The sequence below is a fragment of the Ornithorhynchus anatinus genome, chromosome 14, assembly GCF_004115215.2.
Source record: "Ornithorhynchus anatinus isolate Pmale09 chromosome 14, mOrnAna1.pri.v4, whole genome shotgun sequence".
Taxonomy (NCBI): domain Eukaryota; kingdom Metazoa; phylum Chordata; class Mammalia; order Monotremata; family Ornithorhynchidae; genus Ornithorhynchus; species Ornithorhynchus anatinus.
Window position 1 is genome coordinate 47,239,464 of NC_041741.1, and position 24,206 is coordinate 47,263,669.

A 24,206-nucleotide genomic window follows, 5' to 3' on the forward strand; every position below is an offset into this window, starting at 1 on the left:
TGAGGTGACAGAAGGCCGCGGGGGGGGGGGGAAGGGGGGGAACGTTCCCTTTGGCGCCTGCGCGCTCTCCGGGGGCGGGGCCTCGCCGCCGTTAGGGGCGGGCATTGTGACGTCACAGGCCCTATAGACCCCGCCCCTCGCTCTCTGCGCCTGCGCCGGCGGCTCAGGTAATGGCGGGCGGCGGCCTCTTCGGCTCCTTTCGGTTCCTTTCGGCTCTCTTCGGCTGTCTCCGGCTCTTTTCGGGCCTCAGCCTCCGCGCTGCGTCCGCAGCTCGCGGCTCCCCCCGGCCCCGAAGCTCCTGCGGCCCACACAACGGAGCCGCCTGCTTCGGCCTCTGCCTACCGCTTAGGGCGGTGCTTGGCACACAGTAACCTCCGTGCTCTCCAGATTGCGAGCTCGTGGTGGGCAGGAATGTGTCTGTTGCTTTGTTGGACTCTCCCAAGCGCTTAGGACAGTGCTTTGCACACAGTAAGCTCCGTGCTCTCCAGACTGCGAGCTCGTGGTGGGCAGGAATGTGTCTGTTGCTATGTTGTCCTCTCCCGAGAGCTTAGGACAATGCTTTGCACACAGTAACCTCCATATCCTGTAGACTGTGAGCTCGTGGTGGGCAGGAATGTGTCTGTTGCTTTGTTGGACTCTCCCAAGCGCTTAGGACAGTGCTTTGCACACAGTAACCTCCATATCCTGTAGACTGTGAGCTCGTTGTGGGCAGGAATGTGTCTGTTGATTTGTTGGACTCTCCCAAGCGCTTAGGACAGTGCTTTGCACACAGTAAGCTCCATGCTCTCTAGACTGCGAGCTCGTTGTGGGCAGGAATGTGTCTGTTGCTTTGTTGTCCTCTCCCAAGCGCTTAGGACAGTGCTTTGCACACAGTAACCTCCATATCCTGTAGACTGTGAGCTCGTTGTGGGCAGGAATTTGTTGCTATAGTGTACTCTCCCAAGCGCTTAGGACAGTGCTTTGCACACAGTAACCTCCAAGCCCTCTAGACTGAGCTGACTGTGGGAAGGAATGTATCTATATGTTGCTATAGTGTACTCTCCCAAGCGCTTCGGACAGTGCTTTGCACACAGTAAGCTCCGTGCCCTCTAGACTGCGAGTTCGTTGTGGGCAGGAATGTGTCTGTTGTTATAGTGTGCTTTCCCAAGCGCTTAGTACAGTGCTTTGCACACAGTAAGCTCTATGACCTCTAGACTGTGAGCTCATTGTCGGCAGTAATGTGTCTGTTGTTATAATGTACTCCCCCAAGCGTTTAGTACAGTGCTTTGTACACGGTAAGTGCTCAGTGAATACGGCAATGAAAGTAAATGCTCAATAAGTACGATTGACCGAGGGAAGAGAAGAGCAGTGAGCAGGCCTTGGTGCCCTACGGGCAACCCTCCATGAGGAGGGAAGAGCCAGCTTTCAGGGGCCCAGCGGCGCTGGTCCTCCACGCTCGGGATGCTGAGCGTCTCTGGACCCAACGGGAAGGCTCCTCCGCCCCTTCGATGTGCCGAAAAGATTCCTGGGCGCTTAGCGGGAGGCCTCCCCCCAACCCCCGGCCCTTCTTAATCCCCATTTCATCATAGATAGTCACGCTTCCTACCTTCCAAGCTTTGTAGAAGACCCATCTCCTCCAAGAGGCCTTCCCAGATTAAGCCCCACTTTTCCTCGTCTCCTACTCCCTTCTGTGTCGCTCTGACTTGCTCCCTTTTTTCATCCCCCCTCCCAGCCCCACACCCCTTATGTTCGTACCTGAATCTTTATTTCTGTTCATGTCTGTCTCCCCCCTTCTCGTTGTGGGCAGGGAATGTCACTGTTTTTTCTTGTGTTGTACTTTCCCAAGCGCTGAGTACAGTGCTCTGCACACAATAAATACGACTGAATGAACTCTGCTATATTGTCCTCTGCCAAGTGCTTAATATGGTGCTCTGCACAAAGAAAGTGCTCAATAAATGATTGATTCGTCCAGTGCCATGGCCTAGTAGAAAAAGCTTAGAACTGGAAGTCATGAGAAGTAGGTACTAGTCCCTGCGGTGCTACCTCCCTGCTGTGTGACCTTGGTCAAGTCAATTAACTTCTGGGCCTCGGTTTCCTCGGGGCTGTGTCCATCCGCTTATATTGTAGCTACCCCAGTGCTTGGCGCGGAGCGTGGAACCGTGAAAGCCCTTAACAAATATCGAAGTTATTTATTTATCTCTACCCCTCCAAGGAGGTAGAGCGAAGTCAGGAATGCGAACACTGATTTGGACTCCCTTTGGAGGCCTGGGCAGGCTGTCCTGGGGAGCGAAGATGAAGCGACAGTTCATTCAGTTGTATTTATTGAGCCCTTCCTGTGTGCCGAGCGCTGTACTAACCGCTTGGGAGAGTACAGTACGACAATAGACACACTCCGTGCCCCCAACGGAGCTTACAGTCTAGAGAATGATAGGCCCCAAGGTGGGATTTACCTTTCTCACACTGTCCGTAGTGACCCCTCTGTGGGGCTGGGGTCACTCTGTTTTGCGGAGAGACCCGGAGGTTGAGGTGCCATCGAATTTCCCTCTCCAAATGTTCTGCCTCATTCTTTCTTTTAGAAGGACCATGTCAGCCTGGGAGTCTTACTACAAAAAGGAGGAAGGCGAAGAAGAGGAGGAACAAGATGAAGAGACCGAAACAGTCGGTAAGCTTTTTAAGCTTAGTGATTTCTGGAAAAAAAGAGACTGATTACTTTCACGTCAGCAAAAACATGCCTCGTAGGGGCCGGTTGTATTATGTTTGAAAACCGGGGGGAAACGTTTCGAGCACTTTCTTCGTCCCTTTTGGCTCCTGGGAAGGGACGGGGGAGATAGCAGGTGTTCGAAATGCTGTGGGACCGAAACCGAAAAGCGGCAGGGCCCGATGGATAGAGCGTGGGTCTGGGTTCTGATCCCAGCTCTGCCACTTGTCTGCTGTGTGAGCTTGGGCGAGTCACTTCACTTCTCTCTGCCTCAGTTCCCTCATCTGGGAAGTGGGGATTACGACTGTGAGCCCTACATGGAACAGGGACTGTGTCCGACCCAATTATCTTATTTCTATCCCACCACTTACAACAGTGCCTGGCCCATAAGTAAGCGCTCAACAAATACCACAGTTATTATGATTAGTCGAAAGAGCATGGGCCTGGAAGCCAGAGGACTTGGATTCTAAACCCGCTCCGCAACTTATCTAGTGCGTGACCTAGGGCAAGTCACTTAACTTCTCTGTGCCTCAGTTCCCTCACCTGCAAAATGGGGATTCAGGACCCGTTCTCCCTCCTATTTAAACTGGGAGTCCCATGTGGGACCTGATTATCAGTGCCTGGCACGTAGAAATGTCATGATTATTATTATGTACTGACCTTACTCGAACCAGAGAGAGTGGTCCGGGCATTTAAATTGAGCAAGAGTAAAAACAGTTGGGGAGTGTTCTAAAGTAAGTCAACCAGTTTAGCCAGGAAAGCCCCAAATCTGGGACAACTGTGTTTTTTTAGAAAAAAAAATCACCTGGCTTTGCAGAGCCATCCAAGTGTACTTAAAAAGAGAAAGTAATACTAGTGGTATTTAAGGGCTTATTGTATGCCAAGCACTGTCCTAAATGCTGTGGTTAGATGCAAGATAATCAGGTGGACACAGTCCCTGTCCCACATGAGGCCTTCAGCCTCTGTGGGGAGGGTATGCGTCCCCATTTCACAGGTGAGGAAACTGAGGCCCAGGGAAGTGAAGTGACGGAGGCAAGTGTCGGAACGGGGATTAGAACCCACTACCTCTGACTCCCAGGCCCGGCCTTTTTCCACTAAGCTAGGCTTCCCCTGGGCTGTACTCTTTATGGAGTCTCTGCTTTCTCTCTTCGTTCAAGGGCCAGAGCTTTAGTGATAAGAGTCTTCAGGGCCTTTTAAGGTTTTATGTTTCTTCTGCCTAAAGCAATCCCAGTTACTCTCTCAAATTAGTGAAATTATCGGTGGAAATGGAGAGTGAGAAATAGTGTGGAGATGTTCAAATCAGTGTTTTGTCTGTGGTTTCTCTCCCCTCCGATCAACCTTGCATTCATTCATTCAACCGTATTGATTGGGGCAGGGAGAGTAGGGGAAGAGCAAAGGGAGCGAGTCGAGGTGACGAAGGGAGGGGGAACTGAGGAAAAGGGGGCTTAGTCTGGGACCTACTCCGGGACGCCTCTTCCCAGAGCTGTTTGCAAGAAGAAGACTTCTGGAGGAATTTCTGGGGAGCAGTGACATGACCCTCAGGCTGCAGGCCTCGAGGAGGAAAGGAGAACAGAATAATCCAGAAACCGGATAAATCCCGGGTAATTGAGAGTGGAAGCAGAAACGGCACTCAGACTACGAGACTGTCATTTTGTCAGCGAGGTTATTTTAAACACAGTTCTAAAACCCCTTTTCTCCTCTGTTCACAGGAGACTATAAATATTCAGGACGAGATAGTTTGATTTTCTTAGTTGATGCCTCCAAGCCTATGTTTGAGGCCCAGAATGATGATGCAGATGGACCGACTCCTTTTGACATGACAATCGAGGTAAGGCGATCCTTAAATTTTCCCCTGCCAAACTCGCTCTGGTAGATGGGCTTCCTGTGCAGTTGTATGTTGGCTAGGCATATAAAAACTTTTAAAACAGTTGCAAGCTCCTGATTGATTAGTTGCCTACTGATGAGCAACCTAACCCGCCGTCGACCAGTATCACTAAAGGAAAGAAAATGACAGTATTGTATTCTCCCAAGTGCTTGTTCACACCGTTTAGTGCTCAATAATTGGTAATCATCATCATAATAATAATGGTATGTATTAAGCACTTTCTGTGTGCCAGGCACTGTATTAAGCGCTGGGGTGGATACAAGGAAATTGGATTGGACACAGTCCCGGTCCCATGGGGGGTTCATAGGCTCAGTCCCCATTTTACAGATGAGGTAACTGAGGCCCAGAGAAGTGAAGTGACTTGCCCAAGGTCACATAGCAGAGAAGCTGGGATGACAACTGGTATTTATCAAGCTCTTACTACAGTGTGCAGGGTAATGTACTACTAAGCACTTGGGAGAGCATAGTACAGTACCGAAGCAGCGCGGCTTAGTGGAAAGAACCTGGGCTTGGGAGTCAGAGGACGTGAGTTCTGATCCTGGCTACGCCAGTTGTCTGCTCTGTGACCTTGGGCAAGTCACTTCACTTCTCTGGGCTTCAGTTACCTCATCTGGAAAATGGGGATTAAAAGTGGGAGCCCCACGTGGGACAACCTGATTATCCTGTATCTACCCCAGCGCTTGGCACATAGTAAGTGCTTAACAAATGCCATTATTATTGTTGTTATTGCTAGACACGATCCATGGTCACAAAGAACTTACCATTACAGTCTAGAGGACTGGGAATCGACAGCCTCTGAGTTTCTTGCCAATAAATACAGCATTAGTGGGGCAGAGCTTTTCTGGACCTGAGATCAGTGAGTCCCAAATAGTTGGGAGTAGTCTTCTCGAACCAGCATTTGCACAATTTTGTTCACTTATCTGAATTTAGCAGTCTGTTTGCCCTGTGAAACAGAGTGTCCAGGGCGCCTGACAATAGATAGGGTTTAAAAAAAATTCATCTTTGGGTTCAGGCTTCAGTGTTCCTCCCAAGCCCACCTCGGTTGTCCCTGGGGCTTAGAACTCCCTTGCTCCCCCATATCTGCCAGACCCCTCCCCACCTTCAAAGTCCCCCTGAAATCCCACCTTCTCCAGCAAGCCTTCCCTAAGTAATGATCAGTTCTAACCAATGTTCCGGCCGCCTCTTTCGTGAATATATTTATTCACTCATGTCCACCGATAGTTTACATATATGCACATTTAATCTTCCTACGTCCGCCTCCCCCGTTAGAATGTACGCTCCTCGTGGGGTGGGAATATGTCGGGTGCTTCTCCTCTATCTCCCGAGGACTCGGTTCAATGTGCTGCTCTCAGTAGGTGCCCCCCAAATACCCGTTACTATTTCTAGAAGTTCGATTTGATTGGCCGATTCTTTCTCTTCCATCCCCTCACTAGAGGTAGGAGTCAGAAGAGCCTCTTGTGTAGTGAAATAAGATTGGTCCTCAATGTCCCATGTTTTTTCAGTTTACCGATTTCTGTGCCTCGCTCCTTAATAATTACTTCTGCCTTTGTCCTTACTGGGTTCTTTCTTCCTGTGTCATATGGTTCATTCCTAGACCGTAAGCTTCTCGAGGGTAGGGATCGTACCTAAGCCCTTCTAGACTGTAAGCTCACCGTGGGCAGGGAAGGTGTCTGTTATCTTGTCCTCTCCCTTAGTACAGTGTTCCGCATACAGTGAGCGCTCAGATACGATTGCCTGACTGACTCTGCACACGGTAAGTGCTCAGTAAATCCCATGGATCGATCGATTCCCGATCCCGAGGGTGATTGGCCGTCAAGGAGGGTAACCGTCACGCTCCCCTTCCCACCATCCTGTTGCTGGTGTCTGAGAAGGGATTCGGAGCTAAGTGGACTGACCCAGAAGGACGGTGCTTCCGTTCCTCTTCTTTTTCAGTGTATCCGAAGCGTGTACACCAGCAAGATCATCAGCAGTGACCGAGACCTCTTGGCAGTGGTATTCTACGGCACCGACAAGCACAAGAATTCGGTGAATTTCAAGCACGTTTATGTTCTGCAAGAATTGGATAACCCAGGTAAAATAGATCCTGGCTGCAACCTTTTAGTCGGCACACGCCCATCTTCTCCTCGGAGCTTGGGGGAAGAGAAAGGAACAGGTGACATGTTATGAGTTCTTCCTTTTGAGGAGAATAAATTCTTGCAGGATGAAGGAGTAGGTTGGGATGTGCTCTTAGCAGCCCTTAGGTTGCTCTGGCACTTATGTATTTATTTATGTACGTCTTCTGCACGCAGGTGGCGGTGCATAGTTGTTATTTTTGGGTCTGACTCCGCCTTTAGCGTCCAAGCTCCTTCTGGACAGGGAGTATATCTTTTTCGCTTCTGTCGTCTGGCCCAAGTGCTTAGGACACTTCAGTTCACTCGGGCGCTCAATAAATACCGCTGCTGCTGCAGCGTGGTCTAGTGGGCAGAGCGCAGGCCTGGGAGACAGAAGGACCTGGGCTCTAGGCCCAGCTCTGCCACGTGTCTGCTGTGTGACTTTGGACAAGTCACTTCACTTTTCTGGGCCTCAGTTCCCTCATCTGTAAAATGGGGATTGACCATGAGCCCCATCTGGGACATGGACTGCGTCTAATCTGATTAGCTTGTGTCTACCCCAAGTGCCTGGCACACAGTAAGTGCTTAACACATACCATAAAAAGCAAACAAACAAAAAACCCCCTCTTACTGCGTATTTAATGTCTGGGTCCCCCTACACTATAAACTCGGGGCAATTTTGTCTGCCAACTATGTTGTATTTTCCCAAATGCTTAGTACAGAGTAAACGTACAGTAAATTGCAAGCAGCGTGGCTCAGTGGAAAGAGCCCGGGCTTGGGAGTCAGAGGTCATGGGTTCAAATCCCAGCTCTGCCACTTGTCAGCTGTGTGACTGTGGGCAAGTCACTTCACTTCCCTGTGCCTTAGTTACCTCATCTGTAAAATAGGGATTAAGACTGGGAGCCTCACGTGGGGCAATCTGATTACCCTGAAATAATAATGTTGGTATTTGTTAAGCGCTTACTATGTGCAGAGCACTGTTCTAAGCACTGGGGTAGACACAGGGGAATCAGGTTGTCCCACGTGGGGCTCACAGTCTTAATCCCCATTTTACAGATGAGGGAACTGAGGCACAGAGAAGTTAAGTGACTTACCCACAGTCACACAGCTGACAAGTGACAGAGCTGGGATTCGAACTCATGACCCCTGACTTCAAAGCCCCTGCTCTTTCCACTGAGCCACGCTGTATCTACCCCAGCGCTTAGAATAATAATAATAATCATGTTGGTATTTTTTAAGCGCTTACTATGTGCAGAACACTGTTCTAAGCGCTGTTCTAGAACAGTGCTCTGCACATAGTAAGCGCTTAACAAATACCAACATGATTATTATTATTATTAAATTCCACTGGTTGGTTGATTCCTGCTTCGAAGGGCCAGGCGACTATTAGTTTGGAAGAAAAGTTTCCAGCGAGAAAGTAGAGTGCACATTTACCCTCTGCCGCCTTTCCGACCCCCGGCGTGTTCTCTCCCACCCGCCTTCCCGCTTCTCCCCAGGTGCGAAGCGCGTGCTCGAGCTGGACCAGTTCAAGGGAGACCAGGGGAAAGCGCATTTCCGCACCTTGATCGGCCACGGAGCTGACTACACGTTGAGCGAGGCCCTGTGGGTCTGCTCTAACCTTTTTAGCGACGTCCGCCTCAAGATGAGTCACAAGAGGATCATGCTGTTCACCAATGAAGATGACCCTCACGCCGGGGACAAAGCCAAAGCTGCCCTGGCCAGGACCAAGGCCACTGACCTCCGAGACACAGGTGGGCAACTTCCCCCTCTGTAGCACGAAGGACGGCTTTGCAGTTGCTCACATTAACTCGTGAGAGGGGCTGATAGGTGTGGGTTGGGTGAGCAACGAGTGATTGTATTGCATCTAAGGCACTTGACAGATATTATTATTATTATTACTATTATTATGTTATTTGCTAAAACCGCTTACTGAGTGCCAGGGCTGGGACGGCTATAAGCAAATCAGGTTGGACACAGTCCCTGTCCTGCGTGGGGTTCACGGTCTTAATCCCCATTTTGCAGATGAGGTCACTGAGGCCCAGAGAAGTGAAGCGACCTGCCCAAGGCCGCACAGCGGTGGCTGGCACATAGCGCTTAACAAATACCATCATTATTAGCATCATTATTATTATTATGTGGCAGAGCTGGGATTAAAAGAAAATTGATTAGAGAAGCAGCGTGGCTCAGTGGAAACAATGTTGGTATTTGCTAAGCGCTTACTATGTGCAGAGCAATGTTCTAAGCGCTGGGGTAGATTCAGGGTCATCAGGTTATCTCATGTGAGGCTCACAGTCTTAATCTCCATTTTACAGATGAGATAACTGAGGCACAGAGAAGTGAAGTGACTTGCCCACAGTCACACAGCTGACAAGTGGCAGAGCCGAGATTCGAACCCATGACCTCTGACTCCCAAGCCCGGGCTCTTTCCACTGAGCCACGCTGCTAGAGCCTGGGCTTGGGAGTCGGAGGTTGTGGATTCTAATCCTGGCTCCGCCACTAGTCAGCTGTGTGACTTTGGGCAAGTCACTTCGCTTCTCTGGGCCTGTTACCTCATCTGTAAAATGGGGATTAAGACTGGGCACCCCGCGTGGGACAACCTGATGACCTTGTATCTAGCCCAGCGCTTAGAACAGGGCTTGGCCCATAATAGGCGCTTAACAAGTATCATCATCATCATCATCATCATCATTATTATTAGAACCCATGACCTTCTGACTCCGAGACCCGTGCTCTACCCGCTACGTCTTGCTGCTTCCCTGGAGATGGCAGACTCACGGAAGGGTGATAGTTCATGGGAGACTCCTTACTTTGAGTAAAATGTAGCCTCGAGGACAGGGCACAGTCCTGGAAGTCGGAGCAGCTGGGTTCTCTACCCAGCTCTACCACCTGCCCGCTGTGTGACCTTGGGCAAGTCACTTTATTTTTCTGTGCCTCAGCTTCATCATCTGAAAATAGGAAGGAAATACCTGCTCGCCCTCCTGGGAGCCCCAGGTAAGGCAAGGCAGTTGTCCAACCTGATAATCACGCACCTGTCCCAGTGCTTCGTACAGTGTTTGGCACATAGTAAGCGCTTAATTATTATCATTATTTTGGGTTGAATAAAGTGTTCACTGAAGGTATGACAGCCACCGAGGGCTCTGTCGGTCCTCGTCGCACCACGGTTTCTTGGTCTTTCGGACAGAGCTGCGGGTCCTAGCTCTGTTCAGGAACTCATTCATTCAATAGTAGTTATTGAGCGCTTACTATGTGCGGAGCACTGGACTGAGCGCTTGGAATGTACAAAGCGGTAACAGAGACAGTCCCTGCCCTTTGACGGGCTTACGGTCTAATCGGGGGAGACAGACAATAACAATAGCAATAGAATCAAGGGGATGAACATCTCATTTAAACAATAGCAAATAAAAAGAATCAAGGCGATGCACATCTCATTAACAAAATAAATAGGGTAATGAAAATATATACAGTTGAGCGGACGAGTACAGTGCCGAGGGGAGGGGAAGGGAGAGGGGGAGGAGCAGAGGGAAAAGGAGGAAAAGAGGGCTTAGCTGAGGGGAGGTGAAGGCGGGGTAGAGGGGGAGCAGAGGGAGCAGAGGGAAAAGGGGGAGCTCAGTCCTCCAGAGGATGTTTTGAGCTGGTGGGCGAAAACGCGTTCACCCCTGTCGGAAACTGATTGCCCCTCGTGCCCTTCCACCTTGGCTCCAGGCATATTCCTCGACCTGATGCACCTGAAGAAGCCTGGGGGGTTTGATATCTCCTTGTTCTACCGGGACATCATTAACACGGCCGAGGACGAAGACCTCGGGGTCCACTTCGAGGAGTCGGGCAAGCTAGAGGACCTCATGAAGAAGGTGCGAGCCAAGGAGACCAGGAAACGGTCGCTGGCAAGGTAAGTCCCGGGGGCCCCTTATCCGTATTGAGAGGTTTTGGTGTTGAGGTATTGGGAGGAGAAAAGACTCAGCCCCTGTCCAGGCTAAGTGAAGGCTGAATCTGGATTGGTCTAAGCCTCTCCTCTCATCCATCCCCAAAGGCTCTTCCCTGTTTTATGTTTAGTGGAAATCAATCAGGGGTACTTTTTGAGCGCTTACTGCGCGTAGACCACGGTAGTAAGAACTTGGGAGGGTACAATAGGGTAGATTTGCTAGACACGATCCCAACCCGCTAGGAGCTTGCAGTCTGGGTCAGGCGATGGACATTAAAATAAATGACAGCTAAGGGGAAATGGTGGTGTATAAGGATTTATAATAATAATAATTATGGTATTTATTAAGCGCTCACTTGGTGTGAGGTGCTAACTAAGCCCTGGGGTAGATACAAGCAAATTGAGCTCAACACAGTCCCTGTGCCACATAATAAAAATAATAACTATGGTATTTTTTAAGCGCTTACTCGGTGCCAGGCACCGTACTAAGTGTCGGGGTGGATACAAGCAAAATTGGGTCAGACACAGTCCCTGTCCCACGTGGGGTTCACAGTCTCAATCCCCATTTTACAGATGAGGTAACTGAGGCCCAGAGAAATGAAGTGACTTACCCAAGATCACAGAGCAAAGTGGCGGGGCTGGGATTAGAACCCATGACCTTCTGACTCCCAGGCCCGGGCTCTATCCACTGTGCCATGCTGCTTCTTTAATGGGGCTCAAAGCCTCAAACCCCATTTTGAAGATGAGGTAACTGAGGCGCAGAGAAGTGAAGTGTCTTGCCCAAGGTCACACAACAGATAAGTGGTGGAGCTGGGATGAGAACTATTTATTTTGTTAATGAGGTGTCCATCCCCTTGATTCTATTTATCGTGATTATGTCGTCTTGTTTTTGTCCGTCTGTCTCCCCCGGTTAGACTGTGAGCCCGTCATTGGGCAGGGATGGTTTCTATCTGTTGCCGAATTGTACATTCCAACTGCTAAGTGCAGTGCTCTGCAGATAGTAAGCGCAAAATAAATACTATTGAATTAATGAAAGAACCCCAAGACCTTGTGACTCCCAGGACTGTGCTGCTGCTTATAAGTACTGGGGGTGGGGTGGGGTTCTAATGTTCTAATAGTCATTAAGAGTATTTATTTAGGGCCTTTTAAACAGAGACCAACGTACGTAGGTGGTCGAGGGGAACATAAAGAAGTCTCTGCCTTCGAGGCACTTCCAGCGTAAGAGGAAGGCGGGCTGCCATAAGTGGGTGAAACTGTGGTTCATAACGTTAGAGCCGGTAGAAACAGGAAGTGCAGCTGGTGAAATGAAACCACAACCTGTAAAAAGAAAAATGCTCAAGAGTGCTGAGGTGACTGAGGAAATGGTGTTTCCAGGGAATTGAGGGGATTCATTGGAAATCCATCTGCAGGAGGTGCCTTTTGAGGGAGGCTTCAGACCTCACAGCACCCCCTTCCCACCCAAGAGGTACCAAAAAAGAAAAGTCAGAATCACAAAGCTTTGCCTTCCCCGGCCAAGCGACGCTTCTCTCCCTGGCCCGCTCTCTCCCTGGCCGCCGTGGAGGATAATTCGCCCCTGGGTCCCCTGCTTTTGCTCTTCCCGGAACATTTCCCCCTTGGTTTTTAGAGACTCCGTCCTGGGCTCCCTGGCATTCCCGGCCTCCTTTGCTGTGAGCTTCGAGACTGTGAACCCCACGTGGGACAGGGACTGTGTCCAACCAACCTAATTTGCTTGTATCCACTCCAACTCTTAGTACAGTGGCTGGCACACAGTAAGCGCTTAAGAAATACCAAAATCATCACTTGCTGACCTACTGTAGCCCTCAAGCCCGCTTGGCGCTGCTTGTCAAGATTCATCTTGTCCTCCACAAGCGGCTATCAGAATCCCAAGGGCTCTTTCCCGAGAGCAGACGTCTCCAGCACGCCTTTCTTCGCTGTCGATCCCGATTCAGAGCACCGTTCAACCACTTCTTGGACTTCCGTTTTTGTATCTGCCCCACCCATTTAATAATGTTGGTATTTGTTAAGCGCTTACTATGTTAAGCGCTGGGGTAGATACAGGGCAATCAGATTGTTCCCCGTGAGGCTCACAGTCTTCATCCCCATTTTCCAGATGAGGTCAATGAGGCCCAGAGAAGTGAAGTGACTCGCCCACAGTCACACAGCTGACGAGAGGCGGAGCCGGGATTCGAACCCATGTCCTCTGACTCCCAAGCCCGGGCTCTTTCCACTGAGCCACGCTGCTTCTCTAGTTCTTTGTGCTTCTAGTCATTTGATAGTTCTCTGTCTGACCCCCCTGTTAAAGATTCTTGTGAGCAAGGAACATTTTATTGGGCTTCTGTTTCATCTCCCAGGCTTTTAGTTAGTACGGTGCACTTAGGCATATAACAGATACCACTTCACCTCTACCGCACCGCTATTCCTTTGAGCTATATCAAGAATCAAAAAGTGCTGCGTGACTTGTGAGGTTGGAGCTGTTGACCTAAATTCTTTCCTCAGCGTGCTCATCATTGCCTTCCTCTCTTGCAATTCCCTCTACTGGCCCTTCCCTCCCTCTGTTTTTTTTTTTTAAATATTATTTAAGCACTTACTATATGCTAGAAACTGGGGTAGATTCATTCATTCAGTAGTATTTATTGAGCACTTACTATGTGCAGAGCACTGTACTAAGCGCTTGGAATGTACAATTCGGCAACAGATAGAGTCACTCCCTGCCCAGTGACGGGAAATCTAAGCAAATCAGGTTGGACACAGTCTGCGTCCCACACGGGGCTCACCATCCGAATCCCCATTTCACAGATGACATAACTGAGGCGCAGAGGATTGGTGACAGCAGGCAAATGGCAGAGCTGGGATTAAAACCCAGGTCCTTTTAACTCCCAGGCCCATTCTCTATCCATTAGGCCATGCTGCTTCTTCTTAGTTCTTCTCTCGTGGTTGAAATAGTAAAACAAAAAATTCATGCTAGTTTCCAACAGTAAGGAAATCCTGCTTTTTTAAAAAAAAAGAAAAAGTGGGAGAGTTATGGAAGTTTGTGGGATGAAAGTCTGAGAATTGTTTCCCTAAACCTCTTCCTCTCATGTCCTTATCCATATACTCTATTACCTCTCCCATCCGGAATTAATTTTAATATCTGTCTCCACATGCAGACTGAGAGCTCCCTATAGGGAGGGACCATGTCTACCGACTCTTAAAAGGAACTTTCCCAAGCATTTAGTAGGGTGCCCTGCTCACCCTAAGCACTCAATAAATACCACTGATAGATTTAATTGGTAAACCTGAGAGCGAGTTGAGCAGTCCTCATCCAGTGATGGTTTTAAACCCCGAGCTGCTCCCAGCCTCCCTTGCCGGGTTTCGATTTCTCATGCTGTGACTGAGTGAAGAGGGGGTCGATTTTCTCGGGGCTCAACAGAGAGGGAGGGTCCTCGAATCTAGGACGGTTGAGGGGGGACCCAGAAGCTGCCTTCTGATGCAATCAACCGGGCTGTGCTGTCTCCCTCCAGGTTGAATCTCAGGTTGGGCAAAGATGTGGCTCTCACTGTCAGCATTTTTAATCTGGTCCAGAAAGCTTTCAAGCCACCTCCAATAAGGCTTTATCGGGAAACGAATGAGCCAGTGAAAACCAAGACCCGGACCTTTAATCTAGACACAGGTGGGCTGCTCCTGCCAAGTGACACTAAGAGGTCTCAGGTAATTATTCCTTCCTTTTGAAACTCCGGGCCCAGTGGGGGGCTTTTTAGGGATAAATGCACAGGTCGATCGATTTCATTTTTCTTGTAGGTCTTTTTAAGCTTCCACGGTATGTAGTCGACGCCACAGCCGGCGATAGCCCGAGAGTAGGGTCAAATCGGGGCAGTGGCCCCGGGCAGGGCCATTTTACAGATGAGCAAATTGAGGTACAGAAGTTAAGTGACTTGTCCAAGGTCACGCCATAGCTAAATGGCTGAGGCGGGATGAGAACCGGGTCTCCTGACTCCTAGCCCTGGGCTCTTTATTAGTATTATTATTATGGTATTTGTTAAGCGCTTATTACGTGCCAGACACTCTACTAAACGCTGGGGTGGATGCAAGCAGATCCGGTTGGCCTCAGTCCCTGTCCCTAGTGGGGCTCACAGTCGCAATCCCCATTTTACAGATGAGGTAACTGAGGCTCAGAGAAATGAAGTGACTTGCCCGAGGTCACACTGCAGACAAGAGGCGGAGCCGGGATTAGAACCCATATGACTCCCGGGCCCGGGCTCTGTCCACTCTGCCATGCTGCTTCCCACTAGGCGATGGAAATGGTGTCCATTTTCTCATCTTCCCGGGATGAACTAGAACGGTCTCTCTCCTCTCTCAGAGGCCTCTTTGATCTCCCCCTTTAGACCTACGGGAATCGTCAGATCGTCATGGAGAAAGAGGAGACGGAAGAACTAAAGAGATTCGATGACCCGGGTTTGATTCTCATCGGTTTCAAGCCCTTGACGACATTGAAGCGGCACCAGTACCTTAGACCCTCTCAGTTTGTGTACCCTGAGGAGTCTCTGGTTAACGGTAAGTGGAGAAAAGAGCCAAACCTCAGAGACCTCATGGCGAGGGCAAGAGAAGCTGCCGGTTTTTCCGCATCGCTGGCCCTCCTCTTGTGAGGAGTTAATAATTCAAAGGAAAAGTATGTTCTCCCGCTGGATGTATTGGTCCTTGGGTCAGCTGCTTCTCTCCTTTCATTGTGGGAAGCAGCATGGCGGAGTGGATAGAGCGCGGGCCTGGAAGTCAGAAGGTCATGGGTTCTAATCCAAGCCCTGCCACCTGTCTGCTTTGTGACCTTGGGCAAGTCACTTCACTTCCCTCTGCCTCAGTTACCTCATCTGTAAAATGAGGATCACGACTCTGAGCCCCGTGTGGGACAGGGACCGTGTCCAACCCGATTTGCTTTTATCCACCCCGGTGCTTACTACAGTGCCTGGCACCTAGTAAGCGCTTAACCAATGCCATAATCATTATTATTCTTATTATTCTCTGGAGCTGGCCAATTCTGCCCCAGTGGTGAAGTTAACCTACTCCCAAAGCTCTGCTCCTTTCTAGAAAGAGGCAGGCAGGTGATGCATCTTGGGGTAGACAAACAGTAAATTGAGCTGGAGAGATGGTATTCTACCAGTTTTAACAAGGGATTAGACCGAAATAGGAAGAGGAGGAGGAGCGGTTAGAGGCGGATGGAGGGAAGCTGATACAGTGATTCACTTTCAGAAACTAAAGAGATGCGATTCCTTCACGTGCCCCCTCTTTGGCTAGTTTAAAGGGTCTGGGGAGGATTCTAAAATGCAAACAAAGGGTAAGGAACTGAAAAAATGAGGGGAGGAGATCGGCCGAGTGTCTGGATCCTCTTGGAATAGGAGTCTTGGCCCCATCAATCAGGCAATCAGTGGCATTTCTCGAGTGCTTATTCCGGGTGCTAGGGAGAGCCCAGTAGCATTAGGAGACATGATTGATCCCCGCCCCCAAAGAGATGACAGTCCAGCTTGTTTCCAAGAAATTGACCACTGAGGGCCTTGGCCTAGCGGATCGCGTACGGACCTGGGCTCTAATCCTGGCTCCGCCACTTGTCTGCTGTGACTTGCGCAAGTCGCTTTCCTCCTCTGGGCCTCAGTTCCCTCTTCGGTAAAATGGGGATTAAAACTTTGAGCCCCACATGGGGCAGCAACCTGATTTGCTCGTATCTACCTCAGCGCATAGAACGGTGCTTGACACAAACTAAGGGCTTAAGAAATACCGTCGTCATCATCAACGTCATCATTGTCCCCCAGGGAGTACCACCTTGTTCAATGCCCTACTCACTAAGTGCCTGGAGAAGGAGGTGCTGGCCCTGTGCAGGTACACACCCCGGCGGAACACCCCACCGCGCTTCGTGGCCCTAGTGCCCCAGGATGAAGAGCTGGATGCCCAGAAGATTCAGGTCTCTCCCCCAGGTATGTGGAACACCGTTTGCCTTTCAGCCCCGCAAGCGTCTCCCGGTAATCCATACGGCATCGCTGCCCCCAAAGGGCGTCATCTCTTTAGGGGTTCTTCCCCACTGTGCTCTCGTGCACGACATGCTCCTTTTAGGGTGGGACTACTGCCCGGTGCTCCCATTTTGCAAAGAACACCGTCGGGGGTGGCTAGAGGAGATGGTGGTCGGCCCCTTTCTGCCTCCCGGAGGGGAGGGTGACCTGGAGCAGAGGAAGAGCCTCCTCCTCCTCCCTCCCTGCCACTCTGGAGGTGGTCCTCCACCTGAAGACTAGGATGAGCATCCAGCAGGCTGGGCTAGCGGCTAGCCACCTTGGTCCTCCAAATGCCAATTGGCCTGTCCCCGCTCTAGATGCCTAAGAACTGTATCGGCCAAACTCCCTTCTCTATAGCTCTTTTCTCGATCAGCGGAGCCAGACTCTGAAGAAGGCCTAATGGCTCTCTGGCGATGTTTGCCCGTGATATATTCACTCTACATTCTCCCCCTTTCTTGCTGGGCCTGTAGTGACCCGTCTCGCCAGGAAATGATGGCGGGGGCCCGCCTAAGGGTGGACTTTTGAGCCCGGGTACAGAGAAAACTCTTCTTCCTCGCTAGGCTTCCAGCTCGTCTTTCTTCCTTACGCTGACGACAAGCGGAAGGTCCCCTTTACTGAAAAGGTTCCGGCCAACCCAGAGCAGGTGGACAAGATGAAGGCGATTGTCCAGAAGCTGCGCTTCAAGTACAGGTGAACTGCCCCGGGGAGGAAGCCCTGTCCTCGCAGAGGTTGTGGGAGCCCAGTTGGGAGTCCTGGGCAGGCTACCCGGGTGTATTATTTAGTGAATTGGATTAATTTGCTCGCCAGTGTATATTGATGTTCTGGAGGTCAAATGAGGACTTGATAGAGTTGGAGGCCTCACACCTCTCCGGTTTCCAAGGAAGAGATTGGTTCATTCATTTATTCAATCGTATTTATTAAGTGCTTACTGTGTGCAAAGCACTGTACTACTCGCTTGGTTCAAGTGCCAGCCCTCCGCTCAGTCAGTCAGTCAAGAGTAGACTGTAAGCTCCCTCTAGACCGTGAGCTCATTGTGGGCAGGGAACCTATGTGTTATATTGTACTCTCCCGAGCGCTTAGTACGGTGCTCTGCCCATAATAAGCGCTCAATAAATACAATTGATTGGGTGCTTATCGCTGATTCAGGAATGATTGCAACACAACAAAAATTTCATAGCCACTTTGGTCGATTTAGCAGGGAACCACAGCTGGAGCTCACCCTTCCTTCTGAGCCTCCTGGCTTGCAGGGTGACTTATTTGCAGGGATGTTTTTGGCCACCTGGTTTTAGCTCTGTGGCCTGGCAGACCTCAGTGCCATGAGATCTTCCATTTCTGTTCCATTTTACCGCAAAAGTACGGGTGACCCCCATATCTGCAGCCCCTGGGTCTCCCAGGCCCCGTTTTCGGGGACCTTTCCTGGAGTCTTGAGGATTGTGGAGGCAGAAGGCCCCACTTACTAGTGTCAGTAAAGCACAGAGCCTGGTAGCCTGGGTTTCTTGATTTGCTCGCCATCTGCAGCAAGCTTCCAAATGAACCCCCTCTTCCCCTCATCACACGGTGAAGTCTGTCTCCAGATTTTCTCAAGCCTGGGCTGGAAAATCTGTGGAGAAGCCACTGCCGTTATTTTAGTTCAGACAGCTTAGTTGCCCGGGCATGAGCGGGACTCCTGTCCCCGCCGTCATCCGCTCCCAGGGGTGCCCCAGCCCAGGCTGGGACCGGGGCCTGGGATTTTGGCCTCGCTGCGAGGTGTGTGTGCTAGGTTCATGTCCAGGAGTGTGCCTCCGTGGGCTGCGGGGACAGAAGTGCCTATCAGTCAGTCAGTCATATTTATTGAGTACTTACTGTGTGCAGAGCACTGTACTAAACACTTGGGAAAACAGACACATTCCCTGCCAACAACGAGCAGTCTAGAAGGGGAGACAATATAAATAAATGTCAAATGTATACATAAGTGCTATGGGGATTGGGAGGTGGGGATGAATGAGGGGAGCAAATCAAGGCGACGCAGAAGGGAGTGGGAGAAGAGGAAAGGAGGGTGCAGTCAGGGAAGGCCTCTTGGAGGTCCTCCAATAAGACTTTGAAGACGGGGAGAGCCGTTGTCTGTCGAGCGGGCCTCCCGTGGGTAGCTGGGCCAGAAATGCTTGTTGCCAGAACCATAGGCCGTGATTCCTCGCTCCGTCACCCTTCCCCATCCCACCCTCCGGGCCGAGGTTGCGGGGAGGGGCCCAGGACCTCCCGGCCTGTGGAGCGGTTGGACTCGAGACCCACAAGAAGACCCACCTGAGGCTCCACCTTCGTCTGGTCTTGTCAGTCAGTCAGTCGTATTTATCGAGTGCTTACTGTGCGCAAAGCACTGTAATAAGCGGTCGGGAGAGTGCAGCGTAACAATATAAACCCACAGCGGGCTTCGTCTAGCTGTCCCCGCAGCCCCCCACAGGTGGGGAAGAGGGAGCGGAGCGGCCCGTGTGTAGGGGCAGGCCGGTTCCCACCAAGTCCTGGCTTGGAAGCCCGAGGCTCCTCTTCTGCCAAGGCTTCTGTGGTAGGGGCTCGGGACGGCATAAACAGTAGCCTGGCTTTTAATCATTAGAGCAGTTGTAAGCCAGAGGCAGAGCTCCCTGTGTCTCTTGCAGTAATAATAGTACTAATAATTGTGGTATTTAAGCGCTTAGTATGTGCCAAGCACTGTTCTAAGCACTAGAGTAGATACAAGATGATCAGGTTGAACACAGTCCCTGTCCCCCATGGGGCTCGCGCTCTCGATCCTCATTTTCCAGATGAGGGAACTGAGGCCCAGAGAAGCGAAGTGACCTGCCCAAGGTCACCCAGCAGACACGTGACGGAGCCAGGATTAGAACCCAGGTCCTTCTGATTCCGAGGCCGGGGCTCTGTCCACTAAGCCACACTGCTTCTCACTGCTTCCAGCAGTGAATTGAAAAGGGAGATCACAGGGCTCCCCTGTGCGGGGGGAACGTTTCAAGTTTGGTGCCAGAGGGGAATTGGACGTGAGGTGAGGGGAAGGACGCGGTTTTGCCTGTGAGGACTTTCCTCTTCTCTGTCCCCCGTGGGAACTGTCCGGCCTGGGCTCTGTTGACAGGAGTGACAGCTTTGAGAACCCAGTGCTGCAGCAACACTTCCGGAACCTGGAGGCCTTAGCCCTGGACCTGATGGAACCCGAACAAGCCGAAGATCTGACCAGTAAGACATCTGCCGGGAGAAAGGAGACCTGAAATTCTTCTCCAGCGGGTCCTGTTCGGTGGTCTGCAGGGCTCCCTCCTCCCAGCCTCGCGCTCGGAGCCGCCGCCCGCGGGCTCTGCTCACCGGGGACCCCTCCTCCTCCCCGGGTGGTCCTCTGAACTTCCAAGAACGCTCGGCTTCTGCGGACCTCGTTGGGGAGCGGATTGCATTTAGTCAGAGCGGCTGGGTCGGATTCAGAGCTTCAGTTTCTCGGAGTCACCTGCCTTCCCATCCAATTTATTCGCTTTCTAAAATGGCAGCCCAACTGGACAGGAAGTGGGCTAGCTCAGCCTTGATTTAGAATACAGCTGGATGTTCTAAAGCTTGCCCACCTGTGTATTCTCTCCCAGAATTTAGTTCAGTGCTAAGCACAGAGTAAGTGCTTAATAAATACTATCGCTACTAAGAGCCTCCTTAGAGTTGGCTCCAAGTTGGACTGGCCCGTGAAAGTGAGTTATTGGCTTTGCGTAGACATTGCCTAGGAATAGTGTCACCCGCTGATTTCCCGGTACAAACTGAAGTCCGAGGACCAGTTTCCCGGGTACACGCCACGTTTATCTGTAGCAAGTAAATACCTGCACGAATTGGGACTCTTCTTTAAACTACTAAGTTTTGTTTCGTGGATACCTGCCTTACCATGAGTTATTTTACCTATAACAGTTAGCGAGCGCTTACTGGGTGCAGAGCACGGTACTAAACATTCGGGAGAGTACGGCGCAACAGAACCGGTAGACACGTTCCCCGTCCACGTCGACGTATTGCCGACCGTAAGAGTAGTTGGGTGTCGGGAGTTGCTTAGCGATCGTGCCCGCAAGTGGTCTCCTTGGCCAAGGTTGCAGAGAATGGAGACTCCTCCTTGTTTTTCCAGTGCCCAAGGTTGAAGCGATGAATAACAGACTGGGTTCCCTAGTGGATGAGTTCAAGGAGCTTGTCTATCCACCCAATTACAATCCGGAAGGGAAGGCCGTGAAGCGCAAACAAGGTGAGAGATTTTTTTTAATCGCCAGCATAACTGTGGTGTTTGTTAAACACTTACTCTGTGTCAAGCACTGCGGTAGATAGAGGATTATCCACAGTCCCCGTCCCACATGGGGCGCTTTGTCTACAGGGAGCAGTGGCTCAGTGGAAAGAGCACGGGCTTTGGAGTCAGAGGTCGTGGGTTCGAATCCCATCTCGACCACTTGTCAGCTGTGACTGTGGGCAAGTCACTTAACTTCTCTGTGCCTCAGTTACCTCATCTGTAAAATGGGGATTAAAGACTGTGAGCCCCACGTGGGACAACCTGATTCCCCTGTGTCTACCCCAGCGCTTAGAACAGTGCTCTGCACATAGTAAGCGCTTAACAAATACCAACATTATTATTATTATTATTACGGGGAGGGACAGCGGGGTTTTTTTTCGGTTTTTCTCCTTGTTTTTTGCGGGAGGGGTGGTATTTGTTAAGCACTTTCTAAGGCACTCTTTCAAGTGCTGGGGTAAATACAAACTAATCACGTTGGACACAGTCTGTGTCTCACATAGGGCTCCCAGTCTTCATCCCCAAATGAGGTAACTGAGGCACAGTGACTTGCCCAAGGTCACACAGCAGATGAGTGGCAGAGCTGATTAGAACCGAGGTGCTTCTGACTCCCGGGCCCGTGCTTTAACCACTAGGCCACGCTGGATCTAAATTCCCACTTTACAGATGAGGAAAGGGAAGCCCAGAACGGTTAAACGACTTCCCCCAGGTCACACAGCAGGTGAGTGGTGGGGCCGGGATTAGAACCCAGGTCCTCGGAACCAGGCCGGGGCTCTTTCTAGTAAGTCTTAAAACTCACAAGGTGGATCCTGAGGGCTTTATTTCTATGTTGTCTGTTTGCCTTCGAAATACTCAGGGTTGCCGACCCTGTCTATAAAATCCACCTTATTGGCTGGAGCTAGTCAGTAACGGGCGGGAGACCTTCAGGGATGATCAGATTGCCACAGAAATCTGACAGTCGTGGACAGTCGTGCTCTTGTTCGGTAATAGTATATACGATAATGGTGGTATTAAATTCTGGGATAGTCAAAACAGCGAGACCTAGCGTGGCTCAGTGGAAAGAGCACGGGCTTTGGAGTCAGAGGTCGTGGGTTCGAATCCCGGCTCGGCCACTTCTCAGCTGTGTGACTTTGGGCAAGTCACTTAACTTTTCGGTGCCTCAGTTACCTCATCTGTAAAATGGGGGTTAAGACCGTGAGCCCCACGTGGGACAACCTGATTCCCCTGTGTCTACCCCAGTGCTTAGAACAGTGCTCGGCACATAGTAAGCGCTTAACAAATACCAACATTATTATTATTACCTAGTGGAAAGAGCACAGGCCTGGGAGTCGGAGGACCCGAGTTCTAATCCCAGCTCTGCCACTTGTCTGCTGCGTGACCTCGGGCAAGCCACTTATCTTCTCTGTGCCTCAGTTACCTCATCTGTAAAATGGAGATTGATTGTGCCCCATGAGGGACATGGATCGTGTCCAACCCAATTAGCTTGTATCTTCCGTAGAGCTTAGTACAGCGCCTGCCAAAGAGTAAGCGCTTAACAAATACCACTAAAAATAATAACAGTTCTATCGGACGCAGTCCGTCTCACATTGGCAATAGCCGTGCAATCGGGACGGTGTGGATTTTGTGGATGGCACTTTCAGCGCCGAGATGGCTTCCTGTGGTATGCCCGAATGGTTGAGGAGCATCTTTGAGAAGCGGCGTGGCTCAGTGAAAAGAGCCTGGGCTTCGGAGTCAGAGGTCATGGGTTCGACTCCCGGATCTGCCACTCGTCAGCTGTGTGACTGTGGGCGAGTCACTTAACTTCTCTGTGCCTCAGTTACCTCATCTGTAAAATGGGGATTAACTGTGAGCCTCACGTGGGACGACCGGATTACCCTTTATCTACCCCAGCGCTTAGAACAGTGCTCTGCACATAGTAAGCGCTTAACAAATACCAACATTATTATTAGTAGTAGTAGTATTGGCTACCCCTTGGTAACATCAGTCATCCTCTCTCACATCCTTTTTTCTACCCCCTCAGGTGGCGATGGCCCTGAAGATAAGAAAATCAAGTTCGAGTTGTCCGAGCAAGACCTGAGGGACCACGTGAAGAAGGGCACTCTGGGTAAACTGACCGTCCCACTGCTGAAGGAAGCCTGCAGAACGTTTGGGCTGAAAGGTGGGGGCAAAAAACAGGAGCTGTTGGATGTGCTAATGGAGCATTTTGAGAAGCATTAAGGGTTCGGGGGAAACGGCCCTGCAGCGACCCAGTTCAGTTCCCCCCCCCCGCCATTTAAGCCAGCAACTGAATTGGCTCTTCTGGCCTAATAAGAAGGGCTCCTGTGAAACGAACAGGCAGACTAGGGCAGCCATGGGGTGGAGAGCCCCCCTTCTAAAGTGTCTCCAGATATCGATGGCTCTTGAGCAGTTGAGAACCTAGACTCAGGGTGTCTGACTTCTCAGGGGGCCCAAGTGTACCGGGCTCCATCTTAGCTGCAACTGCTGGGCTTTGCTTTAGTGTCTGAATAAAGATGCATAGTTTTGTACATGATACCTTGTGTGTCTGTGGGGTTGAAAGCAGCAGATGGTGGTTTTCATCTGGCCAGTGAAGTGTGGAAGTTTGTAAAACACAACCGGTTCTCTCATTATGAATCCTTTCTTTGCGATGGAGATGAGTAGCGAGGAACAGTTTAGTGAGACTATTGGTCAAATCTTAAATCGCGGCGGCGGGGCTAGAGCGTTGCCCTGTCGTCCCTCCCTGCTACGTGGAAATCTTGTGATATTTTACGATCCTCTGGATGAGAGCAGAATAACTCAATTCCTGACTTATCGTTAGCTCAGACCTGTATTCCCCTCGCTTGAACAGCTCATCTCTAAGGATTGGCCGGCCTGCTGCCGCTAGCGGAAGAGATAGGGCCGAAAGTTCATTTAGAAAATTGTTTAGGCTATCTCCAGCCATGCTGTAGGACTAGAACCTTTTTTCTTCCCTGTACTCACTTCTCTAAAACAGCTTCTCACTACACTGGGGGGGGGTTTGGAGTAGTGAATTAGCCCGATAAATTCCAATTTTAAATGAGCGATCAGGTTCTAAACCCAAAAGGGAGGTTTTAAAACTAAGATTGAGTTTGCAGGGAATCTAGGCAAGAACATAAAAATGCCATTCTGAGTTAAGGAATAATCCATCCATCCCAGAATTGTGACAGCTGAGAAACGTTCACGGGACCAGTGTCTGCTCCCCTTGACATCCATCCTCTTAAGCTGTGACCATTAAAATGGGCTTTGGTGCGGGGGCGGTGGGGGGTGGAGGTGTGCTCAGGGCATAATTATGGTGTTTGTTCAGGGGTTACTATGGGCCAAGCACTGTACTAAGCACTTAGGTAAGTGCAAGAAAAT

At 50.6% G+C, this 24,206-nt stretch overlaps 1 protein-coding gene across 2 annotated transcripts; it reads left to right on the top strand.

Annotated features, from left to right (window-relative positions):
* The first annotated feature begins 100 nt into the window (after positions 1-100).
* XRCC6 (X-ray repair cross complementing 6) lies at positions 101-23,364 on the top strand. Of its 2 annotated transcripts, none has more exons than XM_029079331.2 (13): positions 101-167; positions 2,556-2,641; positions 4,387-4,505; positions 6,495-6,633; positions 8,149-8,403; positions 10,355-10,538; positions 14,072-14,258; positions 14,933-15,101; positions 16,349-16,510; positions 17,143-17,272; positions 19,677-19,777; positions 20,685-20,798; positions 22,855-23,364. In XM_029079331.2, exons 2-13 carry the CDS (start codon positions 2,563-2,565, stop codon positions 23,049-23,051), a joined length of 1,836 nt encoding a protein of 611 aa, XP_028935164.1. In that variant the 5' UTR covers positions 101-167; positions 2,556-2,562; the 3' UTR covers positions 23,052-23,364. The 2 variants fall into 2 exon arrangements, with proteins under 2 accessions (XP_028935164.1, XP_028935165.1); XM_029079332.2 differs by lacking the exon at positions 101-167 and adding an exon at positions 438-468.
* Positions 23,365-24,206: the final 842 nt, after the last annotated feature.